At 46.1% G+C, this 22,652-nt stretch overlaps 1 protein-coding gene across 2 annotated transcripts in view; it reads right to left on the minus strand.

Moving 5' to 3' along the window:
- Positions 1-22,652, minus strand: part of LOC147709500 (uncharacterized) — a 212,623-nt gene that overhangs the window by 90,877 nt on the left and 99,094 nt on the right. For both annotated transcript variants that reach the window (XM_086928057.1, XM_086928058.1), the window contains exon 4: positions 3,841-4,144. In XM_086928057.1, coding sequence (XP_086784183.1) covers positions 3,841-4,144 — 304 coding nt within the window. The remainder of the gene's footprint in view (positions 1-3,840; positions 4,145-22,652) is intronic.

Genomic DNA, 22,652 nt, shown 5'->3' on the forward strand with positions numbered 1-22,652 from the left:
GGCATAAAGACAAAAAACATAGGCCATTATTAGTTTTCCCTAAACAAGGTCAAAGTTGACAAAAAGCGACCTTGAGACAATCTAAACAACCTTATGGCACAAGTGATACTGTGGTAATTAAAAGAAAGAGAAAATGTGCCTTACAAACTGCACTTTCTTGGGGTCTTCAGAAAGGTAATCTTACACATGAGTAAATATAAACATATAAGTTTACTCTTACACTTAGTACTAAGTTTACTACATTAGACTATTCACCATTTAGGAGAGTACATTTACTACAAACTGTAGGCTTTATATGTCTCCATCCCCTGAAACCAGGGTCTGGAGCCTAACTTATGAGTGTAAAGTTACTAATTGTACATTTTCATATGGAGGGGGGAGCTCTTTGTGACTGGGGCAGAGATCTATCGGTAAAGTAAATGTAAAAGGTAAAGAGTTTATTTAGCTTTAAAAAAATATTAAAATACTTTTAAAATAAATCTCAGTATGCCTTGTTAAAAAAATTAAAATATAGAACTATTTGTTTTACAAGATTAGCAAATATGAATTATTTATTTAAATATTTTGAATATTTTATATTATTTTTCTTAAACCTTAGATAAAAAAAATCCCACCTATAATATTAAATGTACATGTATTTCTTATGTAGTAAAAATATTAAAAGTTATGCATACAATTATTAATTATTACGATTTTTTATTAAATTTCATCTGTAAATGAAAAATTATTAACTTATTTTATAATAAATGATTATGTGTTGTGTATATCATTTTTACCATTAAATGAACTATTTATACTTTAAAAAAAGTTAAAATAAGGTAATTTAATTTAACAACATTTCTATGGCCTTTTATTGTATATGTCCCCATTACTTTTTATGGAGGGTGTTGCAGTACCAATGCTTGGTCTGGTGTGCTGTTGGGCTAAATCCAGCTCAGAGCTGGAGTACATTTACGACTGTTTAGGTCTTTTTTGGCTGCAGTAGCTGTAGAAGTGGAGTTTGTGAATAAGAATGGACTTACTCATTGTGTGAGTACATGTCCCTTCCCCAACTCCATCTTAACCCTCCCTAATCCCCTCTCTACCACTTCCTTAACACCTTCCATTTAGAAGTAAGTATTCCATATATTCCAGCCTTCCGCCATCCCTTCCGCATCTACTACTATAAAGTATACCCACATGTGTTGCGATTTCCCCACATAAAAAATAGGAAAGGCCGAGGCGTGGGTCTCTGCAGGTAGCTTTGTGAATAGCATTTTGTAGAAAGTTATTAGAACTACAGCAGTACTACTAAATGTTCTACAAAATACAGTTTGTAAAAAGGCCCCAATACATTTTAGCCGTTAGGTATGGTTATAGTTAGATTTGGGTACTTTGGAAAATTTTATTTCAATCTTATCCCTTACCAAACACCACTGCTTCAGCACATTGCTGTCTAATTGTTATTAATAAAGCGCTCTTTTACCACTTGGTCTTCAACACTCTATAGAACAAATAAAGCCAATTAATATTACTTCTTCAGAAATGTTTTTAACCTGCGAATGACGCTCCAGTGAAAGTTTTCTCTTCCTACAAAGAACCAGGGCTGATGGGACAATCTGGTGAACGCTCTCTGCACTGCTTATACCAGAGTCCTTCAGGTGTAGGTTAGATGGGCAGATAAGTTTGGGAAATCTATTTTGAATACCCTAAAGGAACCTCTGTGTGAGTTTATCACCTCATTTGCAGTACCTTTTCCTGGTCACTACTTTGACACTCTGCCAAGACCATCCTCTGATCCTGTTTACATTCTTAACTATATGAATGTGGGTCTGCCTTTTGTAAGACATGCATTAAGGGCCACACACGTTTTTTATGACTTTTTTCAGACTGACATAATTGGGGCTGGGAGTCTACTTTCCCAGTTACTCTATGATGTTAGCCAAACCTACATTTAACACCCAAACCTACACTATCTTATAAATGTTTAAGAGTGCAGCCATCTTTCCAGATATCATAGACCATAGCACTCCTTTAGAAACACCTCAGCCCTGACCTTCAGTGCCTCCCATAAATGTTCTCAACACACAGAGCCCAGCCCATCTATCAGAGGGACGATGACAAGAAAGCAAGGAGTCCACAGTAATGGTAGGTAGGCGATTGTAGAGTGTTCGATTCAACTGCACCTGTCTGAAAATGTTGCTGTGCATCCTACTGCAACTCAGTTCCACTCAATTGCTTCACGCTTCCCACTCACCAAAGCCCCACCTGAGTTACAAAAGGAAATTACCTTTGTGGAAGCAGGAGTACCAAACTGGGGCATGAAGACTGGTGAACAACATCCTGGTATTTCTGAGTCTCTCAGGGGGGACAGCATGAAGGTGCAATGTACTCACGTGTGACAGAGTAACAGTTCTAATACTAACACCCATAACTTTATGTTGATGGCAAATAATACTTATTTTCCCACAAACATCACCTTACCTATTTCTGAAGAATTACGCTCATTTTGCCATCACAAACCAGCTTTGAAATTTTGGCAAATAAGCAAAATTTTCCCTAATTGTAAGATTTGCATTTTCAAAAGATACACCTTTAGAGATTGGTGGATGGGAGGCTCCGTCACAATCATGGCAGATATCCTGTTCGCCATACTACAAGTGCATTAAACCTGTGGCACTAATAATAAGGTGGACATCATTATGTACTCAATGTTGACTTACTTTTCCATGAGTGCTCATCATATGCCATGGGGGCAATACAATGTTAATCAAATGCCATGGATGCATACCACTTGCATGGGGTACCTCCAGATGCCAGCAATACCAAACTTGTACCACACACCCACATATACACACATACAGTTTATGACTCTACTTTCCTTCAATTTAGGTAAAACCAAAGGGCTGGAGTTAGAGAGCACAAAATAAGAAGTAAGCAAAAACTAAAGGTCTGAACCTTCATCTTTTAGAGGCATGAATTCTCCTCCTCCCTGCCTGTGCCTGATTTCTCTACATAACAAAGGATCTATCAGAACATGATCATGATGAAAGTCCAGTGTCACCTAATAAATAAAGTAGTGGCTTTTCTAATTCTTCAAACCCTTCAAAATCTAGCCACCAAATCATCTCCATATGTCCTTCGAGCCCCATCTCCTACAAAAGGACTTGCCTAAGTTTCAAAAACATGCTTCTCTGCTAGTTCCTCGCTGTACCTTTACTTGTACAGTCAAATAATCTGTATCTAGAACACGACTGGAAGGAGATCAATGACAGTCCCTGATCCAATCTCTGCCATTGTCCTACCTTCTATTTGGGCAGAGAAGTTTCCTATGAATGGTGCACCAGACCATTTTACTCAGTTTCAAGCACTGGTTTGGCTCTGCGAGCCACAACCCCTTAACAGATGCCTATGTGAGAGGTGTAACACACAAGCAATCATTTCACACATGGCCAGCCATCAATCTAACAACAGTGTTTAGCACTGTCTGTGGCTGGATGGCTTGGGCTGGAGTTACATGTATGGCAATGAGGGCTGGTCCATTAGGCGCCAAACTATAGGGGTAGATCGGATGCCCTCAATGAGCTCGCTGCCTCTGCTACTTTTGTGATCAAAAGAGTTCCATCCTATCTTCTTACGCATTGATAAAACCATGCCTGACTGGGTCACACTTAGCAGCATGGTTTCAAAGGCATGCAATGCGGAAAACAAAATTGATTAAAAATAGTTTGCTACATCTTTGTTTACAATGGTTCTATATTCTGCAACACAATATAGGTTGGTGCTCTACTCAGAGAAAACAGCATCGAGATTGACTAATAACCTAATGCAACACACTTTAGACAATTTTTCGGCACATACTTATGAATAGTGGTGTTGTTGAGGTGATCGGCGGGGTGATATAGGGGCTCACAGGCACTGGAGCAGGAAGGCTGGCAAATGGCTTTGGTTCAGCTTCATGACCATGTTTCTTGTCTATATCTGGTTGCATAGGCGCGGCTTCAGCTTTTGGTATTGGGTCTACTATTTCTTTTTTTGTTTCTTTTGCCCAGTCAGCCTTTTGGGAAACCTTTAGAGATCTGATCATCTTCTTATGAAGTCTCACATGATTAGACAGAATTTCCACAAATGCCAGGGTCTCAGGATTGTTGTCCTCTTCGAGACTCTGCAATAGAATTGTTCATAACATAGAAAATCAAAATCTAACTTTCTACATCCCATACATTAACCTTACACCTTGGCATTATACAAAATACACTTATGGAAATTTCAGGCACATATAAGCAACAGCCCCCCCAAAGAAAACATTATGTAACCTTGAGTTGTGCTTTACCTCCTACTTTTTTGTCATGTTCATGTGATTATATCTGAAGTAGAGGTGATTTTTTAAATCTCTCTTGTGAAAGGACGGTTCATGCATTTGTCGCACCTTTCAGAATAAACTACTCTTGAACTCCCCCCTCATATATCATATCACATTACTAATTATTCCAGAACAACATTTTAAAAGGTTGATTATAAGTATTTGAGGTAACACAAACTTTGCTCCACAGAGTAGTGGTGTGCTTTATAGAGGATAAGTGCACTGCAGCAGAAGTATCTTAAATATATGGTTATGTATACAGACTGTGACATGCGAAAGTGGGCAAACATGGATCCATTTAAACTCAGATTTCAGAAATAAGAATGTGATGGTAAGCCTAATGGTGGCATAAAATGAAAGTTGTACACCATGCATATTCACACAATTACCCATTTTACATTAATGCAGTTATATTTACCATTTAAGAAACAAGAAGAAAATATAATTAGCCACACTCATAATTTTTGTTTATATGCCATGGGAGAGATTAGAAAATGGCAGAATCCCTCTTAAGAGGTCCACTGGGCATGCTAGGGCTAAGGGGCCTGAATGTGGGTGTTGAGGCTTTTGGGTCCTTATGTCCCAGAGACTGGCCCACTATGGATTCTGAGCATCTGGACTAAGTACCCTTTGAGCACTTAACTCTCGGTGGTAAACGTGATCAGACAGTCCAAGGCTCCCTCAGGGGAGGAGTGGGGAATACAGATTAGTGAACATGTGTTCAAAATACACGCAGCAGCAGTAAAACAATGTCAACCAAATACTTTCTTTTATGGAAAAAAAGAAGTATTTTATTTCTACCGCTATCCAAAAAAAGGTAAAAATAAGAAGTTCACAAACTATAACACAATTCACCTTGAGGTCAGTCTGTAGTGTTTCAATGGCAAATGCCTCTCCCACTCCATCTTAATGTTAGTGATAGTGGTTATTCCCTGTTCACTGTTTGCAACTTCCCGGGAATGCCCTCCTAGTAGTACGTGCCTCAAGAGTCCACTCTGACTCCTAAATTCAAGTTAAAAAAATTCTAAGCTGCAGCGCTCTCAGCAGCAATTTCTCCAAGGACCGATAGGGCCAAAACAAGTCTTACCAGTAAGAGGGAAACATACAGGGTCCTAAAGTGTGCCTCCTCTGCAGGCGCTTGCAGCAGCTCAGGTTCTGATCAGGTGAGTCGGCTGTGTGCGGCTCAGTGGCTGCACTCGGCATTCACCCTCTTGATTGAGCTCAGTCAGCGATCAGAGGTTTCCTGCACTCCTCCAGCGGGTTAAGTGTCTCCAGACTCCAGATAGGGGGAGGGGGGCATGTTGGTGATGCCGACGCTCCGGTCCTCGATACCAAACTTGGGTGACAATTCTCCCAAGCCATTGTCACTTGCTCAAATGGGGTTAGACCAGTCACAGTTCTCGTTGCTCCCAGTGATCTACGGGTCACCACCACTAGTGGTCTACGGCTCCGGCCCGATCAACACAGCACAAGTATTCCCAGCAGCCCCTCCAGGCATACAGGTTTACCGCATAGCTGCTACACATTGGCCCTTACTGCACAACAGACTTTACACAGCGCCCCCTCCTAGCCTACGGGGTTGCCACATGGTGACTGCACAGGCTGTGGCCCTTACTGCATGGGTCTTTACTACAGCGGCTCCTCCTGGTATACAGGACAACCACAGCATTACCTTACACGGTTTCAGCCCTTGCAGCAAAGCAGCCTTTTCAATGGCTATTTTCAAAGCGGCCCTCTCCTGGCATATCGGGGTCGTCGACCTAGTCCTGCATAGGGCAACAAACTGATCAGTGCAGCAGAGACCACTCGACAAGGCACCCCACTGGAGCTTGCTCCATCCAATGCTCCCTTCTTCCTCAAAGGACACACTGGTCTTGGTAAGCAGGCAGGTGAGGGCCTCTAGACTCTAGGGCTGGTGATCTTGGTTTCCCTGAGTGATGTCCCCTCACCCAGCAGGGAGGCTAGCAGGCTTTGGCCCCCAGTCCAGGCTACAGGCATACGTCTTGCACAGGAGCTTCCCCTCCTCACACATCCCATCTGGCAGCTGCACAGATGACAGTTTTTGGGGTCTCACACTCCCCTTCTTAAAGTTTATTTTCAGACACCAAATGTGATTTTGGGTTTGAGTCTTCGAGTTCCATGTTGGGGTTCTGCTTCTTTTGAAGTGACTACTTCTCTGCTCTCTCTTCATCTTTCTTTAAAGGCCATCTGTCATAGCAGGGTTGCCTCCAAAGCTGATAGTACCACAACACATACCCTGGGAGTGACTAGAATTCACATCTGGATGTCAGCCACAGTGGTATGAGCATCAAAAGGTTAGCCCAGACCTCCTAGCCATACTCTTTATGAACCTCTTATCTGCCCTATTCTATTCTGAAATGTGCTCAGGCCCCTTCTTTGTGACCTCTCACTGAATCAAAAAGTACCCTTTGAAGTACATGGAAGGCCTGGCCCTTCCCTCTCCAGTGTGTTCCCATCCAGCTTACAGCAAAGCAGCAATCCACAATTCAGTCTGGGGTATCTCTCTACCTACACATTTCACCATATAGGCATCAGCCTCACAAAATGCAACCCAGGGCCCTCTATATATTGTTCCGTCTACAGGCAAACATACAGCCAGTGCATGTATACAGAATACACGCACTGCACAGTACTATATCCTCCATGTACTGTACCAATCTGGGGATGTACGGTTGTGCTTGAATTTGATTCAACATTACACTTTGACATAAACAATTACGCAGTAGTTAATAGCACATATATTATTGAGTGACTAATTCTTAAGTGTGCTAAATGACAGAATATGCCATTTTCTTCAACACGGTCTTGTGAGTTACTTAAAATTATACTACAACGTACAGGCACACATACATCCAGCATGTGCATTTAACATGCACACAGACCCTTCATGTATTGCACCACTGTCAGGTACACATACATTGAGCATGTGCACTTATCCTGCAAATACTGCACAGCACTACGTCCTTTATGAACAGTATCACTCATAGGCAAATGCATCACCAGCTCATGCATACACCATGCATGCACTACTCAGTACTACATCATCCATGTATAGCACTCTTCCCAGGCACACATACACCCAGCACAGATACACCCCTTTCGGGCTCACGGGCAGCCATGCGCTTTATAAATCTTATATAGTATGGTGCTGCGCAACACTTCACACCAACCCGACGTAGACCAAGGGTCAGTTAAGGACACAGCAGTGGAACCTTTCAAAAGCAAGTGAGCCTGTAGACCTCACTCCAGCAACACAGATTAAAAAGGACCAGTTCACTGCTACTAATCACTACACAGTATGCTGTCTCCACTACACTCATGCTGCCTAACTGCTAGGGCAGGTAGTAACCTTACACCACTAAGAGGGTAGCGCTTTGGGCGCACCTCCCAGTCCAACAAGACCGAAAACCGCGAGGCAGATCTATGTCATAGCGCACACACATGATCTTTGTTTATCTTCAACAACAAATATCTGCATCAGGGATCCAGACATCAGTGCAGTTTGGCAGTCAATGTAGGGGTGCAAGTCAATTAACTTGAAGAGGACTTTTCCGTCCCAAAGTCTCACCAATGCAAAAATATGCATTCCTTCCCCGCCACACTGAACTGAATTGATAGGATGTGCATGGACCCTTACCGTATTCCAGGATATCGTCAAGTTTCTTCTTCTGTTTCTCTGGGATGTCTGGTGCACCTCCTGCCCCTTAATAGCTCTGCCCTGTCCCTTGATGGCTCTGCTTTTAGAAGTCTGCAAACTGTTTCTGATCTATTTTTTAACAAACAATTTTCTAATGCAAGATAGGAGTGTGGTCTTGTGGTCTGTCCTTAACATGAACACAGTTCTCCAAATAAAGATCTTGAATTTGTTAAGTGTATAGAACACTACCAATGCTTATTTTTTGATTCCAGATTGCCTAACTGCTCTTGAGGCAAATGCAATGGTTTCCTTACCTTTTCCATTTTCTTGTAGAAGTACAGCCCCTAGCCTCTTAAGCAGGCATCTGTTGTATTGATGATTGTTTTCCCTGGAGCAAACACTTTAAAGACTAGTGCAGTGGTAAAGGCATTCTTAACATCTTTAAATTCTCTCACGCAATGACCATGTCACTCAAAGGTCATACTATTTTTCAGCAATTTGCGCATATGGCATCGGCTGGCAAAGTTGCTGATACATTTACTATAAAATTCTATAATTCCTAAATCTAAGATCTCAGCTCGTCCTCGTTTTTGGGTGCCACTAATTTCATTATGGTGTTCACCAGATCTGCTTTGGCTTGTACCCCTTCAGAAGTCAATTTAGGCCCAAGAAAGTTAATTTCAGTACATTTTAGTCTACATATGTCTTTCTTTACAGTAAGACCACACACTTTGAACCTGTCCAAAACCTGTCTAATGCTTTAGTTATGTTGGGCCTGAGATTTCCCAAACATTAGTACATTGTGATGATAACAGAACAATACCAGAATTGCAGACAGTATATTAGACATGGTTCTCTAAAAGTCCAAAGCTGCCGTTACCAGACCAAACGGCATGAGTTTAAATTTGTATGCCCCCATTGTCATGATGAAAGCAGTGAGCTATTGAGAGTCAGGTGTAGGCTGATCTGGAAGTAGGCGAATGTAGGATCTAATTCCGAGAAGAGTTTTGCTCCAGCTACAGTTGTGGCCATTTCTGTCATGTTTTGCAAAGGGACCTTGTCAATAACTAACTCTTTGTTAACGGCCCTAGGATCAACACACAGGCAAATGTTGCCGCCTGCTTTTCTTGCCACTACAATGGGTACCCATCCTTCAGTTTCTTCCACAGGTTCTAGTACATCCAGATTCCACAATTATACTTAGTCTTTGCTCTCTCTATTTCTGTACACTTAAGGGTAGATTACACACTTTACATGACCGTGATAATGCTTTCTCTTTCAATTTGATCTTGTGCACATTTTGCTTGAATTGCTGTGAATACTTCAGCATATTCTTTTTCAAAATCAAATTCCACCTTTGTATCCTTGTTAATATTCTGGATCAGTATTTGAGATTCAGAATAAACTCCTATGTCTTTTTGTGCTGGTTGTTCTAAAATGTTATCTCCTTTAAATGAAACATAAACTTTGCATAGTGAATATCTTCTTCTTTATTCGATCTTTCTCCACAAAGTATTCTATCATCTTTATTGGCTGGCTACCACACCCTCCTGGCTGTATATTCAAATTGTGTAACTGCATCTGTTTCTTAAAAAGGCGATTAAATATCTCCTTTGAGATTATTGTTAGTCTAGAGCATGAATCAAAGATGACCTTAACCTCAAGGTATTCTATCCTTACTACATCTTCGGGGTTGCAAGACCCTCCATAAGTCATCTGCAGTACAATTTCTTCACACTACAGACATCTTGTTTCTCAGGTTTTTTTGCTACCAGAGCTACGTCTGCAGCACTCCATAACATGTCCTTTCCTCCCACACTCATTACATACAGCTTTCATTGATGGGCATTCCTTACTGTACGACTTGTGGCCAACATTCCCACATTAGTAGCATTGTCCCTTGAAGGTGGTGACACTCCTCCAGCCCTTTGTCACAGGAGGGACCTTAACTACTTGTACCTCATTTTTCTCACGCTCAAACGTTTGTACGATTTCCTTAGAATTCATGTCTTGCTTAATTTCTTCCACACATCTCATCATGTGAAGTACTTGTTTTGCCACAATCAACACATTCCCCAAGAGAAGATCATCTTTTTGCCAATGTTACCCCTGTATCCGGATGTATGACAATACAACGCGTTCTATTACAACGTGGTATGTTACATTGCGGTCCTGGCAATGCAAGTCGTTACATCGACTTGCGCTGGAGGGTGCTGGACTTAGGGACAGAGTGATTTACTATTCCAACTCCAGTCTACGTACAGTAGGGAAGGTGTTGGAATAGTAATTTACACTATTCCTTAGTCTATAGCGCCCTCTAGTGCAAGTCGATATAAAGACTTGTGTAGTCAAAACTGCGATGTAACACACCGTATTGTAATTGATGCGTGGTAAAGGATGTTTCCCCTGCATCCTTTCAATTTTGCAATTCAACAAAAATTGGTCCCTGATGCATTCATCATTTGTTGCTTCAAATTTACCTGACTGCCAATTTTTGCAACACATCTTCTGTTTCTCCTTCTTTCTGTAAGCGCTTCCCAAAATTATAACACACTATGACTTTACTGATCCTAGGAAGGAAATGATTATCTAATTTCTTAATATTTTTCAGATGCTCTAGGAATTTTTGTCCCTTTGCTCCTAGACAATATTGCAATAGTGCAATCTTCCACTCTAAACCCAAATTAGGCCCACATATAATGGAATAATTGTGAAGACTTTTTTCCATTTGTTCCACTTCATTGATGGTTCCCAAGGAGACATTAAAAAGAATCCGGGAGGAGTAACACTCTGCATACTCATTTCTTATTTCACATAAAATATCCCCCACATCACTTTCACCAACCCCTCTACCCTCACAACAAAAGTAGGAGCTAAGGTCTCACAGTATATGGCAAAGCACAATGTTTCCACACACTGAGTTACTGATCTCTTTTTACCACTGCCAGTGCCAACATCAGCATGTTGTTCCTCAAATGCCTCCAGGATGCTCTGGCTCCGTTTAGACAGGAGAGGGCTCCAAAGCCCAGAATCAGTGAGGCGAGTGGTCCTTGCAGGCTTAGGACAAAACGTGTCACCCACTGGGCAGTAGGGAGCATACCACAGAAAGTCTTCCCAAGACTCCGAGCAGATGCACCTCCCTCTGAGCTCCCGCAGAACTCAAAGAAACAAGGATGCTGATTGCACTCAAGAAGTCAAGATTTAAGGAAGTTGAAGGGTCCTACTGAAGTGAGACCCTACTTCGGGCTCTTGGGAGCCGAATTCTCCTCATTGCGCTGCGATCGAAACGAGTTAATGGTGGTGTACACCTTACGCTCACAACAGTTCGTAGCTGTTTGTGCACGACCTCAGTCACACTCGCATCACACTCACATCAGTTCATAGCTTGTGTGACTAATTCTCATGTTCAGCATGCATCAGCCACAAGGGAGGAGTGTTAACAGTGGTGAATTCTGGTGCTCATGCACGTTTTTCTCCCAAGTCAATAAGTCAAGTGGTGAACAGGGGTTACTTCGGGATGACCATTATGTCACCACAGCAACTGCCACCAGCAGCAACTGACTTGCTGCTCAGGCTCACAGGAAGTGACTATCCGCAAATTTACTCACTACATACCAGAGCCCATTTGATACAACAATACTGGACTCAGTCCTGTGACCAAGGATCTCCTTGCACCTAAACTGGTTCTTGGACCTTTCTGCTCCTGATTTTGACCATAATTTGATTTTTTTTCAACCGGTCCTAGGTTGCTTGTTTCCAGTCCAGGGAGGACCTGGCCTGGCAGTTTGGGCTGGGCTGTTCCCATGGGGTGCAGGGTCAAGATTGATTGCATTGGCTGGGTTTAAAATGCAATGGAATGGAGAGCAAAAAAACAATAGATTTAGGCCAGATCTCTGTACTGGGGTGAATGTTTGACATTGTTCAAGATTCTGTCCATCAATTGTTCTTTTTGCGGTAATTCATGTAAAGGAAAATCTGCCCTTGTATAGCAGCAGGGAATCCAAATATTTGCTGGAAGTAGCACAATGTTGTATGGGAATCAAATGTGTAAGAATTAAAATGTAAACATAATATTGCAATGTTCTTGGGGGGCGCTAGAGGGCGCCAGGCAACATGGGCGCACATATGTGAGGCTCTGCCGAGACCGTTTAATATCCTCCTAATATCCTGTAAATCCTGCTTCCTACACTGACCAACCCGACGGCGATTGCCTTCTACAGCATCACGGCGAAAAGTGAGACGCCTTTCTTTTGCCGAGCGGGACGCCGGACCTGCTTTCCTGGCAGGGCACACACCTCGGCGGAGAGACAGAGCTGGGGGAGAGCTAACGGCTGGGCCCACACCGGGGGTCTCTACTTATGCTGCGGAGCACCGGCTGGGCTGTCAAACGGGTCGAGAGAGGAGCCCTGGCCTGCGAAGTTGGCGCCTTTTCTCCCTGAGTCGGCAGTTGCTCTTACGACGGCGGGGGAGGCCGGGTGCATTCTGACCTTGCCGGCTCGTGCACATTAGCTGGACCTGCGTTTAGAGGGTCACTGGGAGGCAATCTACCCTCGGCCGACTGCTGTTGGGACAGCCTGTGGGCCCTGTGAGTCAACATGGGCAGGCCTGAGAGGAACCAGCCCAAAATTAACTTTGAGGCCAAAAAGACAGCGATGACCACTTCGCAGGCCCCTCCAGACAATGACTCCTCGGGGCAGTTGGTGGTACCCCTAACCTGGAGGCCACACTGGTGGCGATGCAAAAGACACTCCAATCCATAGAGGGCACCATGGAAGCGGTCAATCACAGGCTCGACCACATGGCGACACAGTTTGACCGGCAAAATGAGCGGATGGGCGAAGTGGAACAAAGAGTGTCTGCCACAGAGGATGGGCTAGCTACGGTGACCACTAAGGTGTTTAACATGGAGCGTGTTTTGGCGGTCATCCAGGCAAAGAACGAGAAATTGGAAGGGAGGTCCAGACGCAATAACATCCGCGTCACAGGCCTGCCGGAATCTACGAATGTGGGTAGAATGGAGGACTTCATGGAAAGCAAATTGGTTGACATTTTTGGGGCTGATCAGCTGTCGCGTGTGTTCATTGTGGAGCGCGCACATCGTTCTTTGGCGAAGAGACCGGTGCCTGGGGCGCAGCCCCGTCCCATCATTGCACGTATTCTTAACTATAGAGATCACGATGTCATCTTGCGTCTTGCACGGGAGAAGGGCACTGTGGAGTATCAGGGAAATAAACTTGAATTCTATCCGGATTTCACAGTAGCGGTACAGACGGCGCGAAAAGAATTCGCCTTGGTGAAACAGCTCCTTCGCGCCGAAAATATCCCGTACGCCATGCTTTATCCGGCCAGGCTTCGGATTGGGCCTCCCTCGGACAACAAAATATTTGCCTCGCCCAAGGCGGCCATGGACTATGCCAAAAAGCAGAAAAAACGTAAAAGGGATTCAAATGTGGCGCATGACGGGGAGGAAGATCTGCAAGATGAGGTGGTTTAAGTGTTCGCTTTGCTGTTAATAACGAATGGCTGAGTTCCACGTACTGCTGGAGGGGATGTCACTTGGATTCAGGTTGTTCAACTTCCTAATGCCTTCTAATCACGCACTTTGTCCTCAGGGAACACTGTTTTCACTGGACACGCCTTGGTTGACAGCCACTTTTGACTATTGTGAATGGTACATTCACTGGGATTTTTATGGTTGCACATTTGTTATGTTGATCTGCCAATTGTCCAAGTGTCATTGCAAAATCTGCACCGGGGGGTGGCTAAGTTGTGGAGGATTTATGCTATATTGGTATGGTTTTTGGTGCACTGTTCAAGGGATATTGGAAACTGCACTGAGGCACTGTTTATTTGACATGTATTGAGAGTGGCATTGTGGTGATACTGGAACTGTTCCTAAACTGGTTGCCGAGCGCTGTGGAAAACTGAATCTTTGCTGTCCTAGCAGCTGCAGGGTTGGGGTATGGGGAGTGGGATGTCTACATGGCCACTACGGTCCGCTCTTCGTTAGTTTACTAGCGAGGGCTGTGTGTCACTACGCCCCCGACACATGGGAGTTCCCCACACACTAATGGTTGTATGGTTGGGGATTTGGGGTCTGGGGGGCAGGGGGCAGCTTTGGCAAGTTTGGGGTGCTGAAGTGGGTGGAGGGGGGGTGTTGGGCTTTCGGAGTTTTTGGGTCAGGGCGATCTGATGCTTTATGGAGGGGGGTTGGAATGGGCGGGACAGAAATTGAGTCAATCTTGGTCACTTGGTGGCCTTTCATGTGCGGCATTACCTGCTGATACTTGTTTGTTTGCTTACTGTATGCTCTGCATTCTCTGTGGGGCATTAGGACTGTTCTATTGTTTACAGGGTATACTTAAGGTTTGGTTCTATGAATAGGGGGGGTAACCTTACTTGTATTACCTGGAATGTGAGAGGGCTGAATCGTCTGCAGAAATCTAGACAAATGTTGGCATTTCTGAACAGGCATGGAGCACAAGTGGCTTTCATACAGGAGACACATCTTAGGGGAAGGGCGGCTGAAACTGTGGGTAAACAATGGGCCGGCACTAGGCTGGCTTCGAATTATTCGGCATATGCACGTGGAGTTATAATTATGATTAAAAAAAATGTACCGTTTGTATCGCTGCATGAAGAGATTGACGTGGATGGTCGATATATCATATTACATGGCAAGCTATGTGGCACGTTGGTTACGCTGATTAATGTCTATGGCCCCAATGCTGATGACCCCGACTTTTATGTTAATCTGTGGAATAAGATCTACCTGCTGCCTCCATCGGCTATAATTTGTGGGGGGGATTTGAATGCCACTCTTGATGGAGCACTGGACAGGAAACATGATAGGCCTTATGCGCACAAGAGAGCGGCTGATGCAGTACGAGATGGAATGGGAGGGCTTGGAATGGTGGATGCGTGGCGATTGGCACATCCTGTGAGGAGGGAAGGCACGTGTTACACGTCTGCGCATGACACGTGGTCGAGGCTGGACTATTGGTTGGTTACCCGCGATGTCAGCGGATGGGTGATGGATGTTGGGCACCTGCCTCGAACGATTTCTGATCATGCGCCCGTTTGTATGAAGGTGGCAATGCCGTCGCATGCTCCGGCCCCTTTCTCCTGGAGACTTCCGGCTGGTACCTTAACTGACTTGGGCCCCGATGTAGGTAGCCAAATACCGGTCGGTAACGGCCGGAATTCGGTAATTCCGGCCATTACCGACCGGTAAAAGAGAATCGAGATGTAAGAGACGGAAAAGGTACCGAATCGGTAAATACCTGTCGGTAAAACACCGAATCGGTAGTATCCGAATCGGATTTTACCGAATTCAAATTTTCCGAATCGGAAAACAAGAATCGGTAAAAATCCGAATCGGAAATCACCGAATGCACATTTACCGACTCGGTAAATAACAAGTGGTAAAAAATGCCTATTGAGATGTAGCAAAAACTAAAAATACCGATTTCCATGGAATTCGGTATTTAAGAATCGGTAATTACCATGGACTGGGAGCAGGTGGAAACCAGGAACAGGATATAAAAGTAGGACCCAAAATGCAACAGTGCAACCACAATGGCGGCATTGTACGTAATAGCCAGGCGTCTACGGATACAGGCAGCAGGACAGAGGGTCTGGCTAAGGGAGGAGCAGGTATATAGACAGAGGATCACCCTCTTCCAATTGACAGAAGCTGAAATCCTGCAAAGGTACAGACTGCACCCCAGGACCATCCTTGACTTGATTGCGGACCTCCAGCCATATTTGGAACACCCAACCCCAAGAGCACATGCAATCCCACCACATGTGCAGGTGCTGTGCTGCCTGCACCTCCTCGCCTCTGGTAGCTACCAGCACGTCATAGCCGCTGTCGGTGGTGTGTCTCAGAGCAGCCTATCAAGGATTTTCAGGAAATTCTTAAACGCCATGATGGACAGGATGGAGCACTACATAGAGTTCCCTGAGACCCTGGCAGAACTCGCTCGGACCAAGACCGAGGTCTATCAACTCGCCCAGTTTCCGCACATCATAGGCTGCGTCGATGGGACACACATCCCACTATGCCCACCTGCAGCCATGAAACATATTTACAGAAACCGGAAATCCACACATTCACTCAATGTGCAGGTGATCTGCAACGCTGGCAACATAATAACGGACATTGTAGCAAAATATCCTGGGAGCAGCCATGACTCCTACATATTCACCAACAGTGGGATTTATAGACGCCTTGTGGCTGGCGACTTTGGTGATGGATACCTACTGGGTAAGTATGTGCAAGACACCATGATAATCCATGCTGAAGGAAACATTGAGAGTATGTGACTAATAAAATTCTCATTACCCACCTAGGTGACAGTGCATATGCCCTACGGTCATTTGTACTCACCCCGTACCTGAACCCATCCAACATGAGAGAAAGGAGATACAACATGGCACACCGAAGAACACGTAGCGTTGTTGAACGCACATTCGGACTTCTGAAAAGCAGATTCAGGTGCCTCCATAAGAGTGGGGGTGCACGCCAATATACACCAATTGCCTGTTGCAAGATAATAGCGACCTGCGCCATGCTGCACAATCTTGCAACAAAGGAGGGCACAGACATCGAAATAACCTATCATGAGGACATAGATGACGTGCCTGAACAAGGCGATTACGCAGCAGCACCTGCAACAGATGGAAGACTGCGACACGCAGAAATAACCAATAGATAATTTTGAATCATAGAAGACACACAGGCATGTCCATGCTTTGTAACACTAACTTTAATGTGCACAACTGCACTATTCTAGACCACAAAAAAACAAAAATAAATTCACCATGCACACTGGGTTGCCAAAGTTGAATTCACTATGAGCAGTCCCTTTAATGTTACATTCCCTCAATGCTTGCGCTTGCGTGTGTTGTGGAGTGAGCCACGGGGCTGGGGTTCAACCTGCGCAGTGGGAACCGTGTCATCAGCATTGAGTCTGCTGCTCCGACGAATGTCCTGCACTGGTGTGCTTGCCTCACTCCTGCTTGTGGACTCCTCCGTGTCCAGTACACACGTACCCCCAGCAGTGGCTGTCTGCTGTGTCAGCAATACCTCCATGGCAGAGGTCACCCTCCTCATCCCCCTGGACATGTCACTGCAGCAGTGAACAATTTTACTCTGCATGGTCACAGACCGGTGGCATAGCAGTGTATTAGAGGTAGCCAGACGGTCAATGGACTGACTCAGCTCCTGTACCTTGCGCCTGTACCTGCGCCTTTCCTGGTGGTCAGTCTCCAGAGTGTCACAGAGGGTGCCCATGCGCGCTCCCATGTCCCTCACCCCCTCTGCCATGGACTCAATTCCTTTTCCCATTGACTCCATTCCTTTGCCCATGGCCTCCATTCCCTTCGCCATGGCACCTATCCCCCGATCGATGTCAGACATCCTTTTGTTAAGGATGCGCACCTGTCTATGCACGGCCAGGATACCCTTTGCCTGTATGCGTTGCACCCTCACCATTGTGTCTTCCAGGCCGGCAAATACACCCTGCTCATACTGCCCCTCATCCTGCTGACGTGCCCTACGGCCAAGGTCTCTTTCACCGCCACTCCCCATTGACCCCTGTTGGCCTGCGTTGCTAGCCGGTGGTGGTGTGCTTGGTCTGGGTGCCTGCAGCACTTCCTCATCAGAGCTCTCCATTATGTGCAATGGCAGTGCGTCCTGCCTCCTTGGCCTCACAAGCACTGGGGAACCGGAGCTCGGTGTTGTGGCACCTGCAGGTGGTGCTGCTGGCTGTGTCTCGAAAAGGAGGGGTGACAGTGCCTGTGCATTGGCGTCTTCCTCTGTTGGTGTGGGTGCTTGCGTGGTCTCCGTGTCCTCATGGACAGTGCTAGGTCCTGCAGTGTCTTTGCTTTTTTCTGTCTGTGCCATTGTTGGTGCTCTTGACTCTCCTCCCTGCGCTGCTCTGCGCGATGTCTCTCCTGTGGAGAGACATGGAAAATGATCAGATGTGTGTTCTCATCACACATATTCCTGCTACACATTAATCTGTCACTCAACTGGTTGTGTTTGGTGTGTGTGAAATGGCATGCTGTGTTCCTTATTTGCAGCTTTTATGTTTATGTCTACGCCTAAAACTACCATGATGCATTGCTGCTTACTACTGTGATGTGTACTGGATTGTGAGTGATTCACCTACATTGGGGAAGGGGACAGGGAATGTGTGGGGTGCATTGACATGCATCTTACCTTTCTTCCTTGCAGCTCTGTCTGTGCTATCTGCATCCCCAATCCCATGTATGCTCTCTGACTCCATGGTGGATTCAACAAGCTGCTCCAATTCAGTCAGGCGTGGTGCACTGTTACTCCCCCCACCTGTGAGTCCAGATTCCTTCCTCTGGCTGGCAAGCTTCTTTTTGGTGGTGATCCTCAGATCATACCACCTTTTTTTCATGTCATCTATTCCACGGTGAGTCACTCCCAGCGCATTCACCTTGCTCTGTATTTCCAGCCAGGTGCTCCTCTTGATGGACTCTGCTACTTGCAGTGAATGCCTCCCAAACAGCTGACTGTAGTGCTGCACGACCTCCTTCACCAGCACCTGGAGCTCTGTGGGGCTGAATTTTATTTTTCTCTTCCTGTCACCTCCATCCTTCTGTGCCTCCTGGCCCTCCATGTGTTTGCTGTGCTGGGCTCAGTGCAGCCTGCTCCTCTGTCTCACCTCCTGCTCTTTCTCTGCTGTTCTGTTGCTCTGAACCAGCATGGGTGTGGCCTGCTACAGGTACTGGGGTGTGGTACTTGCTTCTGATTGGTTGGATTCCCTGAGGCTTTGTTGTTGGGTGTGGTGGGTCTCCCTGATTGGTTCACTGTGCTCACATGTCTGTTTTCGAATTTTCCAGAGCGGATTTTACCATGTCCGATTCGGTATTCTCCGATTCGGTAACTCCCATTCATTCCTATGGGACTGTAGGTCCATTGGAGTGTATGGGTGTTACCGAATCAGAGTTTTCCGAATCGGACAATACCGGTTCGGTATTTACCGATTTTGGATACCGATTGGTACCGAATCGGTATTGTTTTCCGACTTTTTACCTACATTGCGTTTTCCGGTTCAGAAATACCGATTCGGTATCGTTCGGTATTTATGAACCGGTAAAAAAAAAATACCTACATCGGGCCCTAGGTATTGCGTGAACGTCTGAGGACGATTATTGAGGAGTTCTTTGATAAGAATGTTGGGTCTGTTGATAGTATGTGCACGGTGTGGGAAGCCTTTAAAGTGACCATAAGGGGAGCATGTATAGGCCTGCAATCGAGTGTGCTTACATCGTTGAGGGATGCAATGGCTAAGTTGGAAGGAGAATTGTTGCTGCTTGAACGACAGCTGGAGGAACGTCCTGAGGAGTCCTTGCTGGCCTGTATTGGATTAAAAGTCACTGAATACAACGATCTAGAGGATCAGGAGGTTAAATTCCTTTCCAAGCAGACTAGAGCGCGTTATTATGGCGAGGGGGGACGTCCAGGGCGAGGATTGGCGGATCGAATAAAAGACCCTTGGGCTAGACATTGTGCAGTGCAGGAGATAGAGGATGGGGACACCACTGTCACTAGTGCGACTGGTATTCTGAACTGTTTTACAAAATATTATGAACAGATGAATGAGTATAAGGAGACGGCGGGGGAGGAAGAAATTGCACAATACTTTGAAGACATAGCGCTGGTCTGGCTCTCGAGGGGTCAACAGGAGTTCCTTTTAGGGATCGTTTAGGGATGCAATAGCGTCCTTACCGAATGGCAAGGCAGCGGGCACCGATGGGTTACCATCCGAATTTTATAAAGAATATGTGGATCTTTTGCTACCACACCTGGCAATGGTCCTAGAGGAGGCGGTGGAACAGGGTCAATTCCCGACCACAATGAGAGAGGCACTTTTGGTTGCACTGCCGAAACTGGGTAAACCGCAGAATAAGTGCGAAGTGCGAATCGTATCGACCCTTGTCCCTTATGAACACCGATGTTAAAATCAAAGCTAAAGTATTGGCGACCCGGCTGCGCCTGCTCCTCCCGGTCATGGTGTTACCGGATCAGTCTGGCTTTATCCCCGTCCGGTCTACCACTCACAATTTGAGGGCCATCTTTGCGGTGTTACATCTCCTCAAACCGGACTTGGCTGCGGTGGCTGTCATGCTAGACGCCGCGAAAGCCTTCGGCTCAGTCGCATGGCGGTATATGATCGCGATATTGCATCGTATGGGAGTGCCATTCCTTTTTACGTCACTGGTGACTCTGCTCTACACGAATCCAATTGCACGTGTACGGGTAAACGGCCATGTATCAGCTCCGTTCCCTGTGCGGCGAGGGACCAGGCAGGGCTGTCCCCTGTCGCCTCTGCTATTTGCTCTTGTGATGGAGCCACTGGCGTGTGTGCTGAGGCAGAGATATGCGGACGCTGCCCTGAGGTTTCCTCTTCGGTCTCTGGCGGTGTCCATGTATGCCGATAATATGGTCCTTTATGTGCGAGAGCCTGCGTGATACTTGGAACCCGTGCGGCGCGAATTTATTCGGTTTAGCCATCACTCGGGTCTCTCCATTAATTGGGAGAAATCTGTTATATTGCCACTCACTGACGTTGCGGCCCCCTTCCCCTTAGAGTGCCCGTTAGAGTGGGCCACGGAACCGGTGCGTTAGCTTGGAATTTGGATGCTTTGGGACTGTCAGGAAATCATTTGGGCTAATTATGGAGTGGCTATCTCTAAACTAGAGGACCAGGTGGCAAATTGGATTCGGCTCCCGCTCACCTTCGCTGATCGCGTGTCTCTAATAAAAATGGTGGTTCTTCCGAAATTTTTATATCTTTTTGTTAATATTCCTCTCCCGCTTAAGTCGCATTTCTTTGCCAGACTGCAGTCTTTGTTGATAGCGTTAACCTGGGCCGGTAAGAAACCAAGAGTGAAATGGGATGTACTGACTAAGCCGTATGAATTGGGGGGGCTTCGCCATACCAGATATGAAACTATACTACTTGTGCGCCCAGGCGCAGTTTGCTGCCTATTGGCTGTCGGCCCGGCCGTACACGCCACATGTAGCGCTTGAGGCCAGTGCAGTCCTGCCTATTCCACTGAAAGCAATGATAGTCAACACACACTCTGTGTTTGAGAAGAGGGAAGTGGACACGGTACGCTCCACTGCTAACGCCTGGCGAGAATTGGGTAAACGAGCGAACCGACTGCCGTTATATGCCCCTGACATGCCACTGCTGTACCACACAGAGATCTCGGCCAAGCCCAGTGAAATCGGGGCTTTGCAGGTCCTACAAGGTGCGGGGCTCGACACGGTTGGGAAACTTTTTCCAGGTGCCTCTTTCCTCTCATTGCAGGATATGACGGATCATTCCCCAAACGTTGTTATGTCCACGTTTATATATGTCCGGCTCCGAGCTGCCATACACGCCTTATATCCTACATATCCGGAGGAACCATTGACGCTGGGTGCCTTGCAATTACTGTACACTGCACCGGATAAAGTCAAATTACTCTCCAGGTTATACCGAGCCTCGCAGGAGGACGAGGGGGGAGGCGCAGTGATGGCGAAGGCTAGATGGGACGCGTGCTTGCCTGACCCATTAACAGATGATGAGTGGTCCGAGTGTTGCTCTATGACCGGGGGGTTTGTGGCCAACGGCAACTTTCGCCTTATTCATTATAAATTTTTGCACCAGTGGTACTACACGCCAGTTCAGTTAGTGAGGTATGGTCTCCGAGAGACGTCTCAATGTGTTCGATGTGGGATGGATGATGCAGACTTTGTACACTTGGCCTGGGGTTGCGCGCGTGTGTATGCTTTCTGGGTTGCTGTGACCGAGGCACTCTCTAAAATGACGTCAGCTGAGGTTGCAATGGACATCCGACTGTGCTTGTTGGGACTGGCCTCCGGTGTGCCTGCGAGTGCAAGGCGGCTGATAGTATTGGCATTACAGATTGCTAAACGCAGAGTGGCTATGGCCTGGGGAGGGAGGCGAGCGCCAGATGTACAGCTGTGGCTGCAGGACGTGGCATACTGCAGGGATCAACTAGTTTGCTATTACGAGGGGCTTCCTGCGAGGTCGCGTCCACGAGATTTCTGGGGCCCATATACGGCGTATATGCTCTCCATGACTGAAGATGACAGCGCTAGCAGTGTAAATGGAGGTTCGTCGGCAGGGGAGGGAGGCTCAGTGTAATGTGCTGCGAGAGGGGTCAACTACAAGGGGGTACTGGATGCGGGCTGCGATTTCTTCCTTCCACAGTTTTTTTGTGAGGCCTACCTGCATGGACGTGCACCAATGTTGTATGTGCACCAATGCCGTGTTCTGCACACAGATCTGACAATCGAGGGTTCTGAGATGTGTATCCCTGATATACTATACAGCTGGGTAATGGTTGTTGCTTGTCCTACGACCTTATGCACTGCAAAATGCTGCCAAGACTTGACTCCTGGGGTACGGGGTGGAGGGTTGTTGGGGTATTGAATAGTTGGTTGTATAGAATCACAAAATAAGACCGTATTTACTGTTTGCGACGCTATTGTAAGATGCAAGTGAGCCTGGAGCACCGGTTGGTGTCTGCTTCCACATATATCAGTAGGTGCTATTAAATGTCATTGGTTGTGTGCTTCATTTTCACTGCTACCAAATC

This window comes from Lissotriton vulgaris, chromosome 6, assembly GCF_964263255.1.
Source record: "Lissotriton vulgaris chromosome 6, aLisVul1.2, whole genome shotgun sequence".
Taxonomy (NCBI): Eukaryota; Metazoa; Chordata; class Amphibia; order Caudata; family Salamandridae; genus Lissotriton; species Lissotriton vulgaris.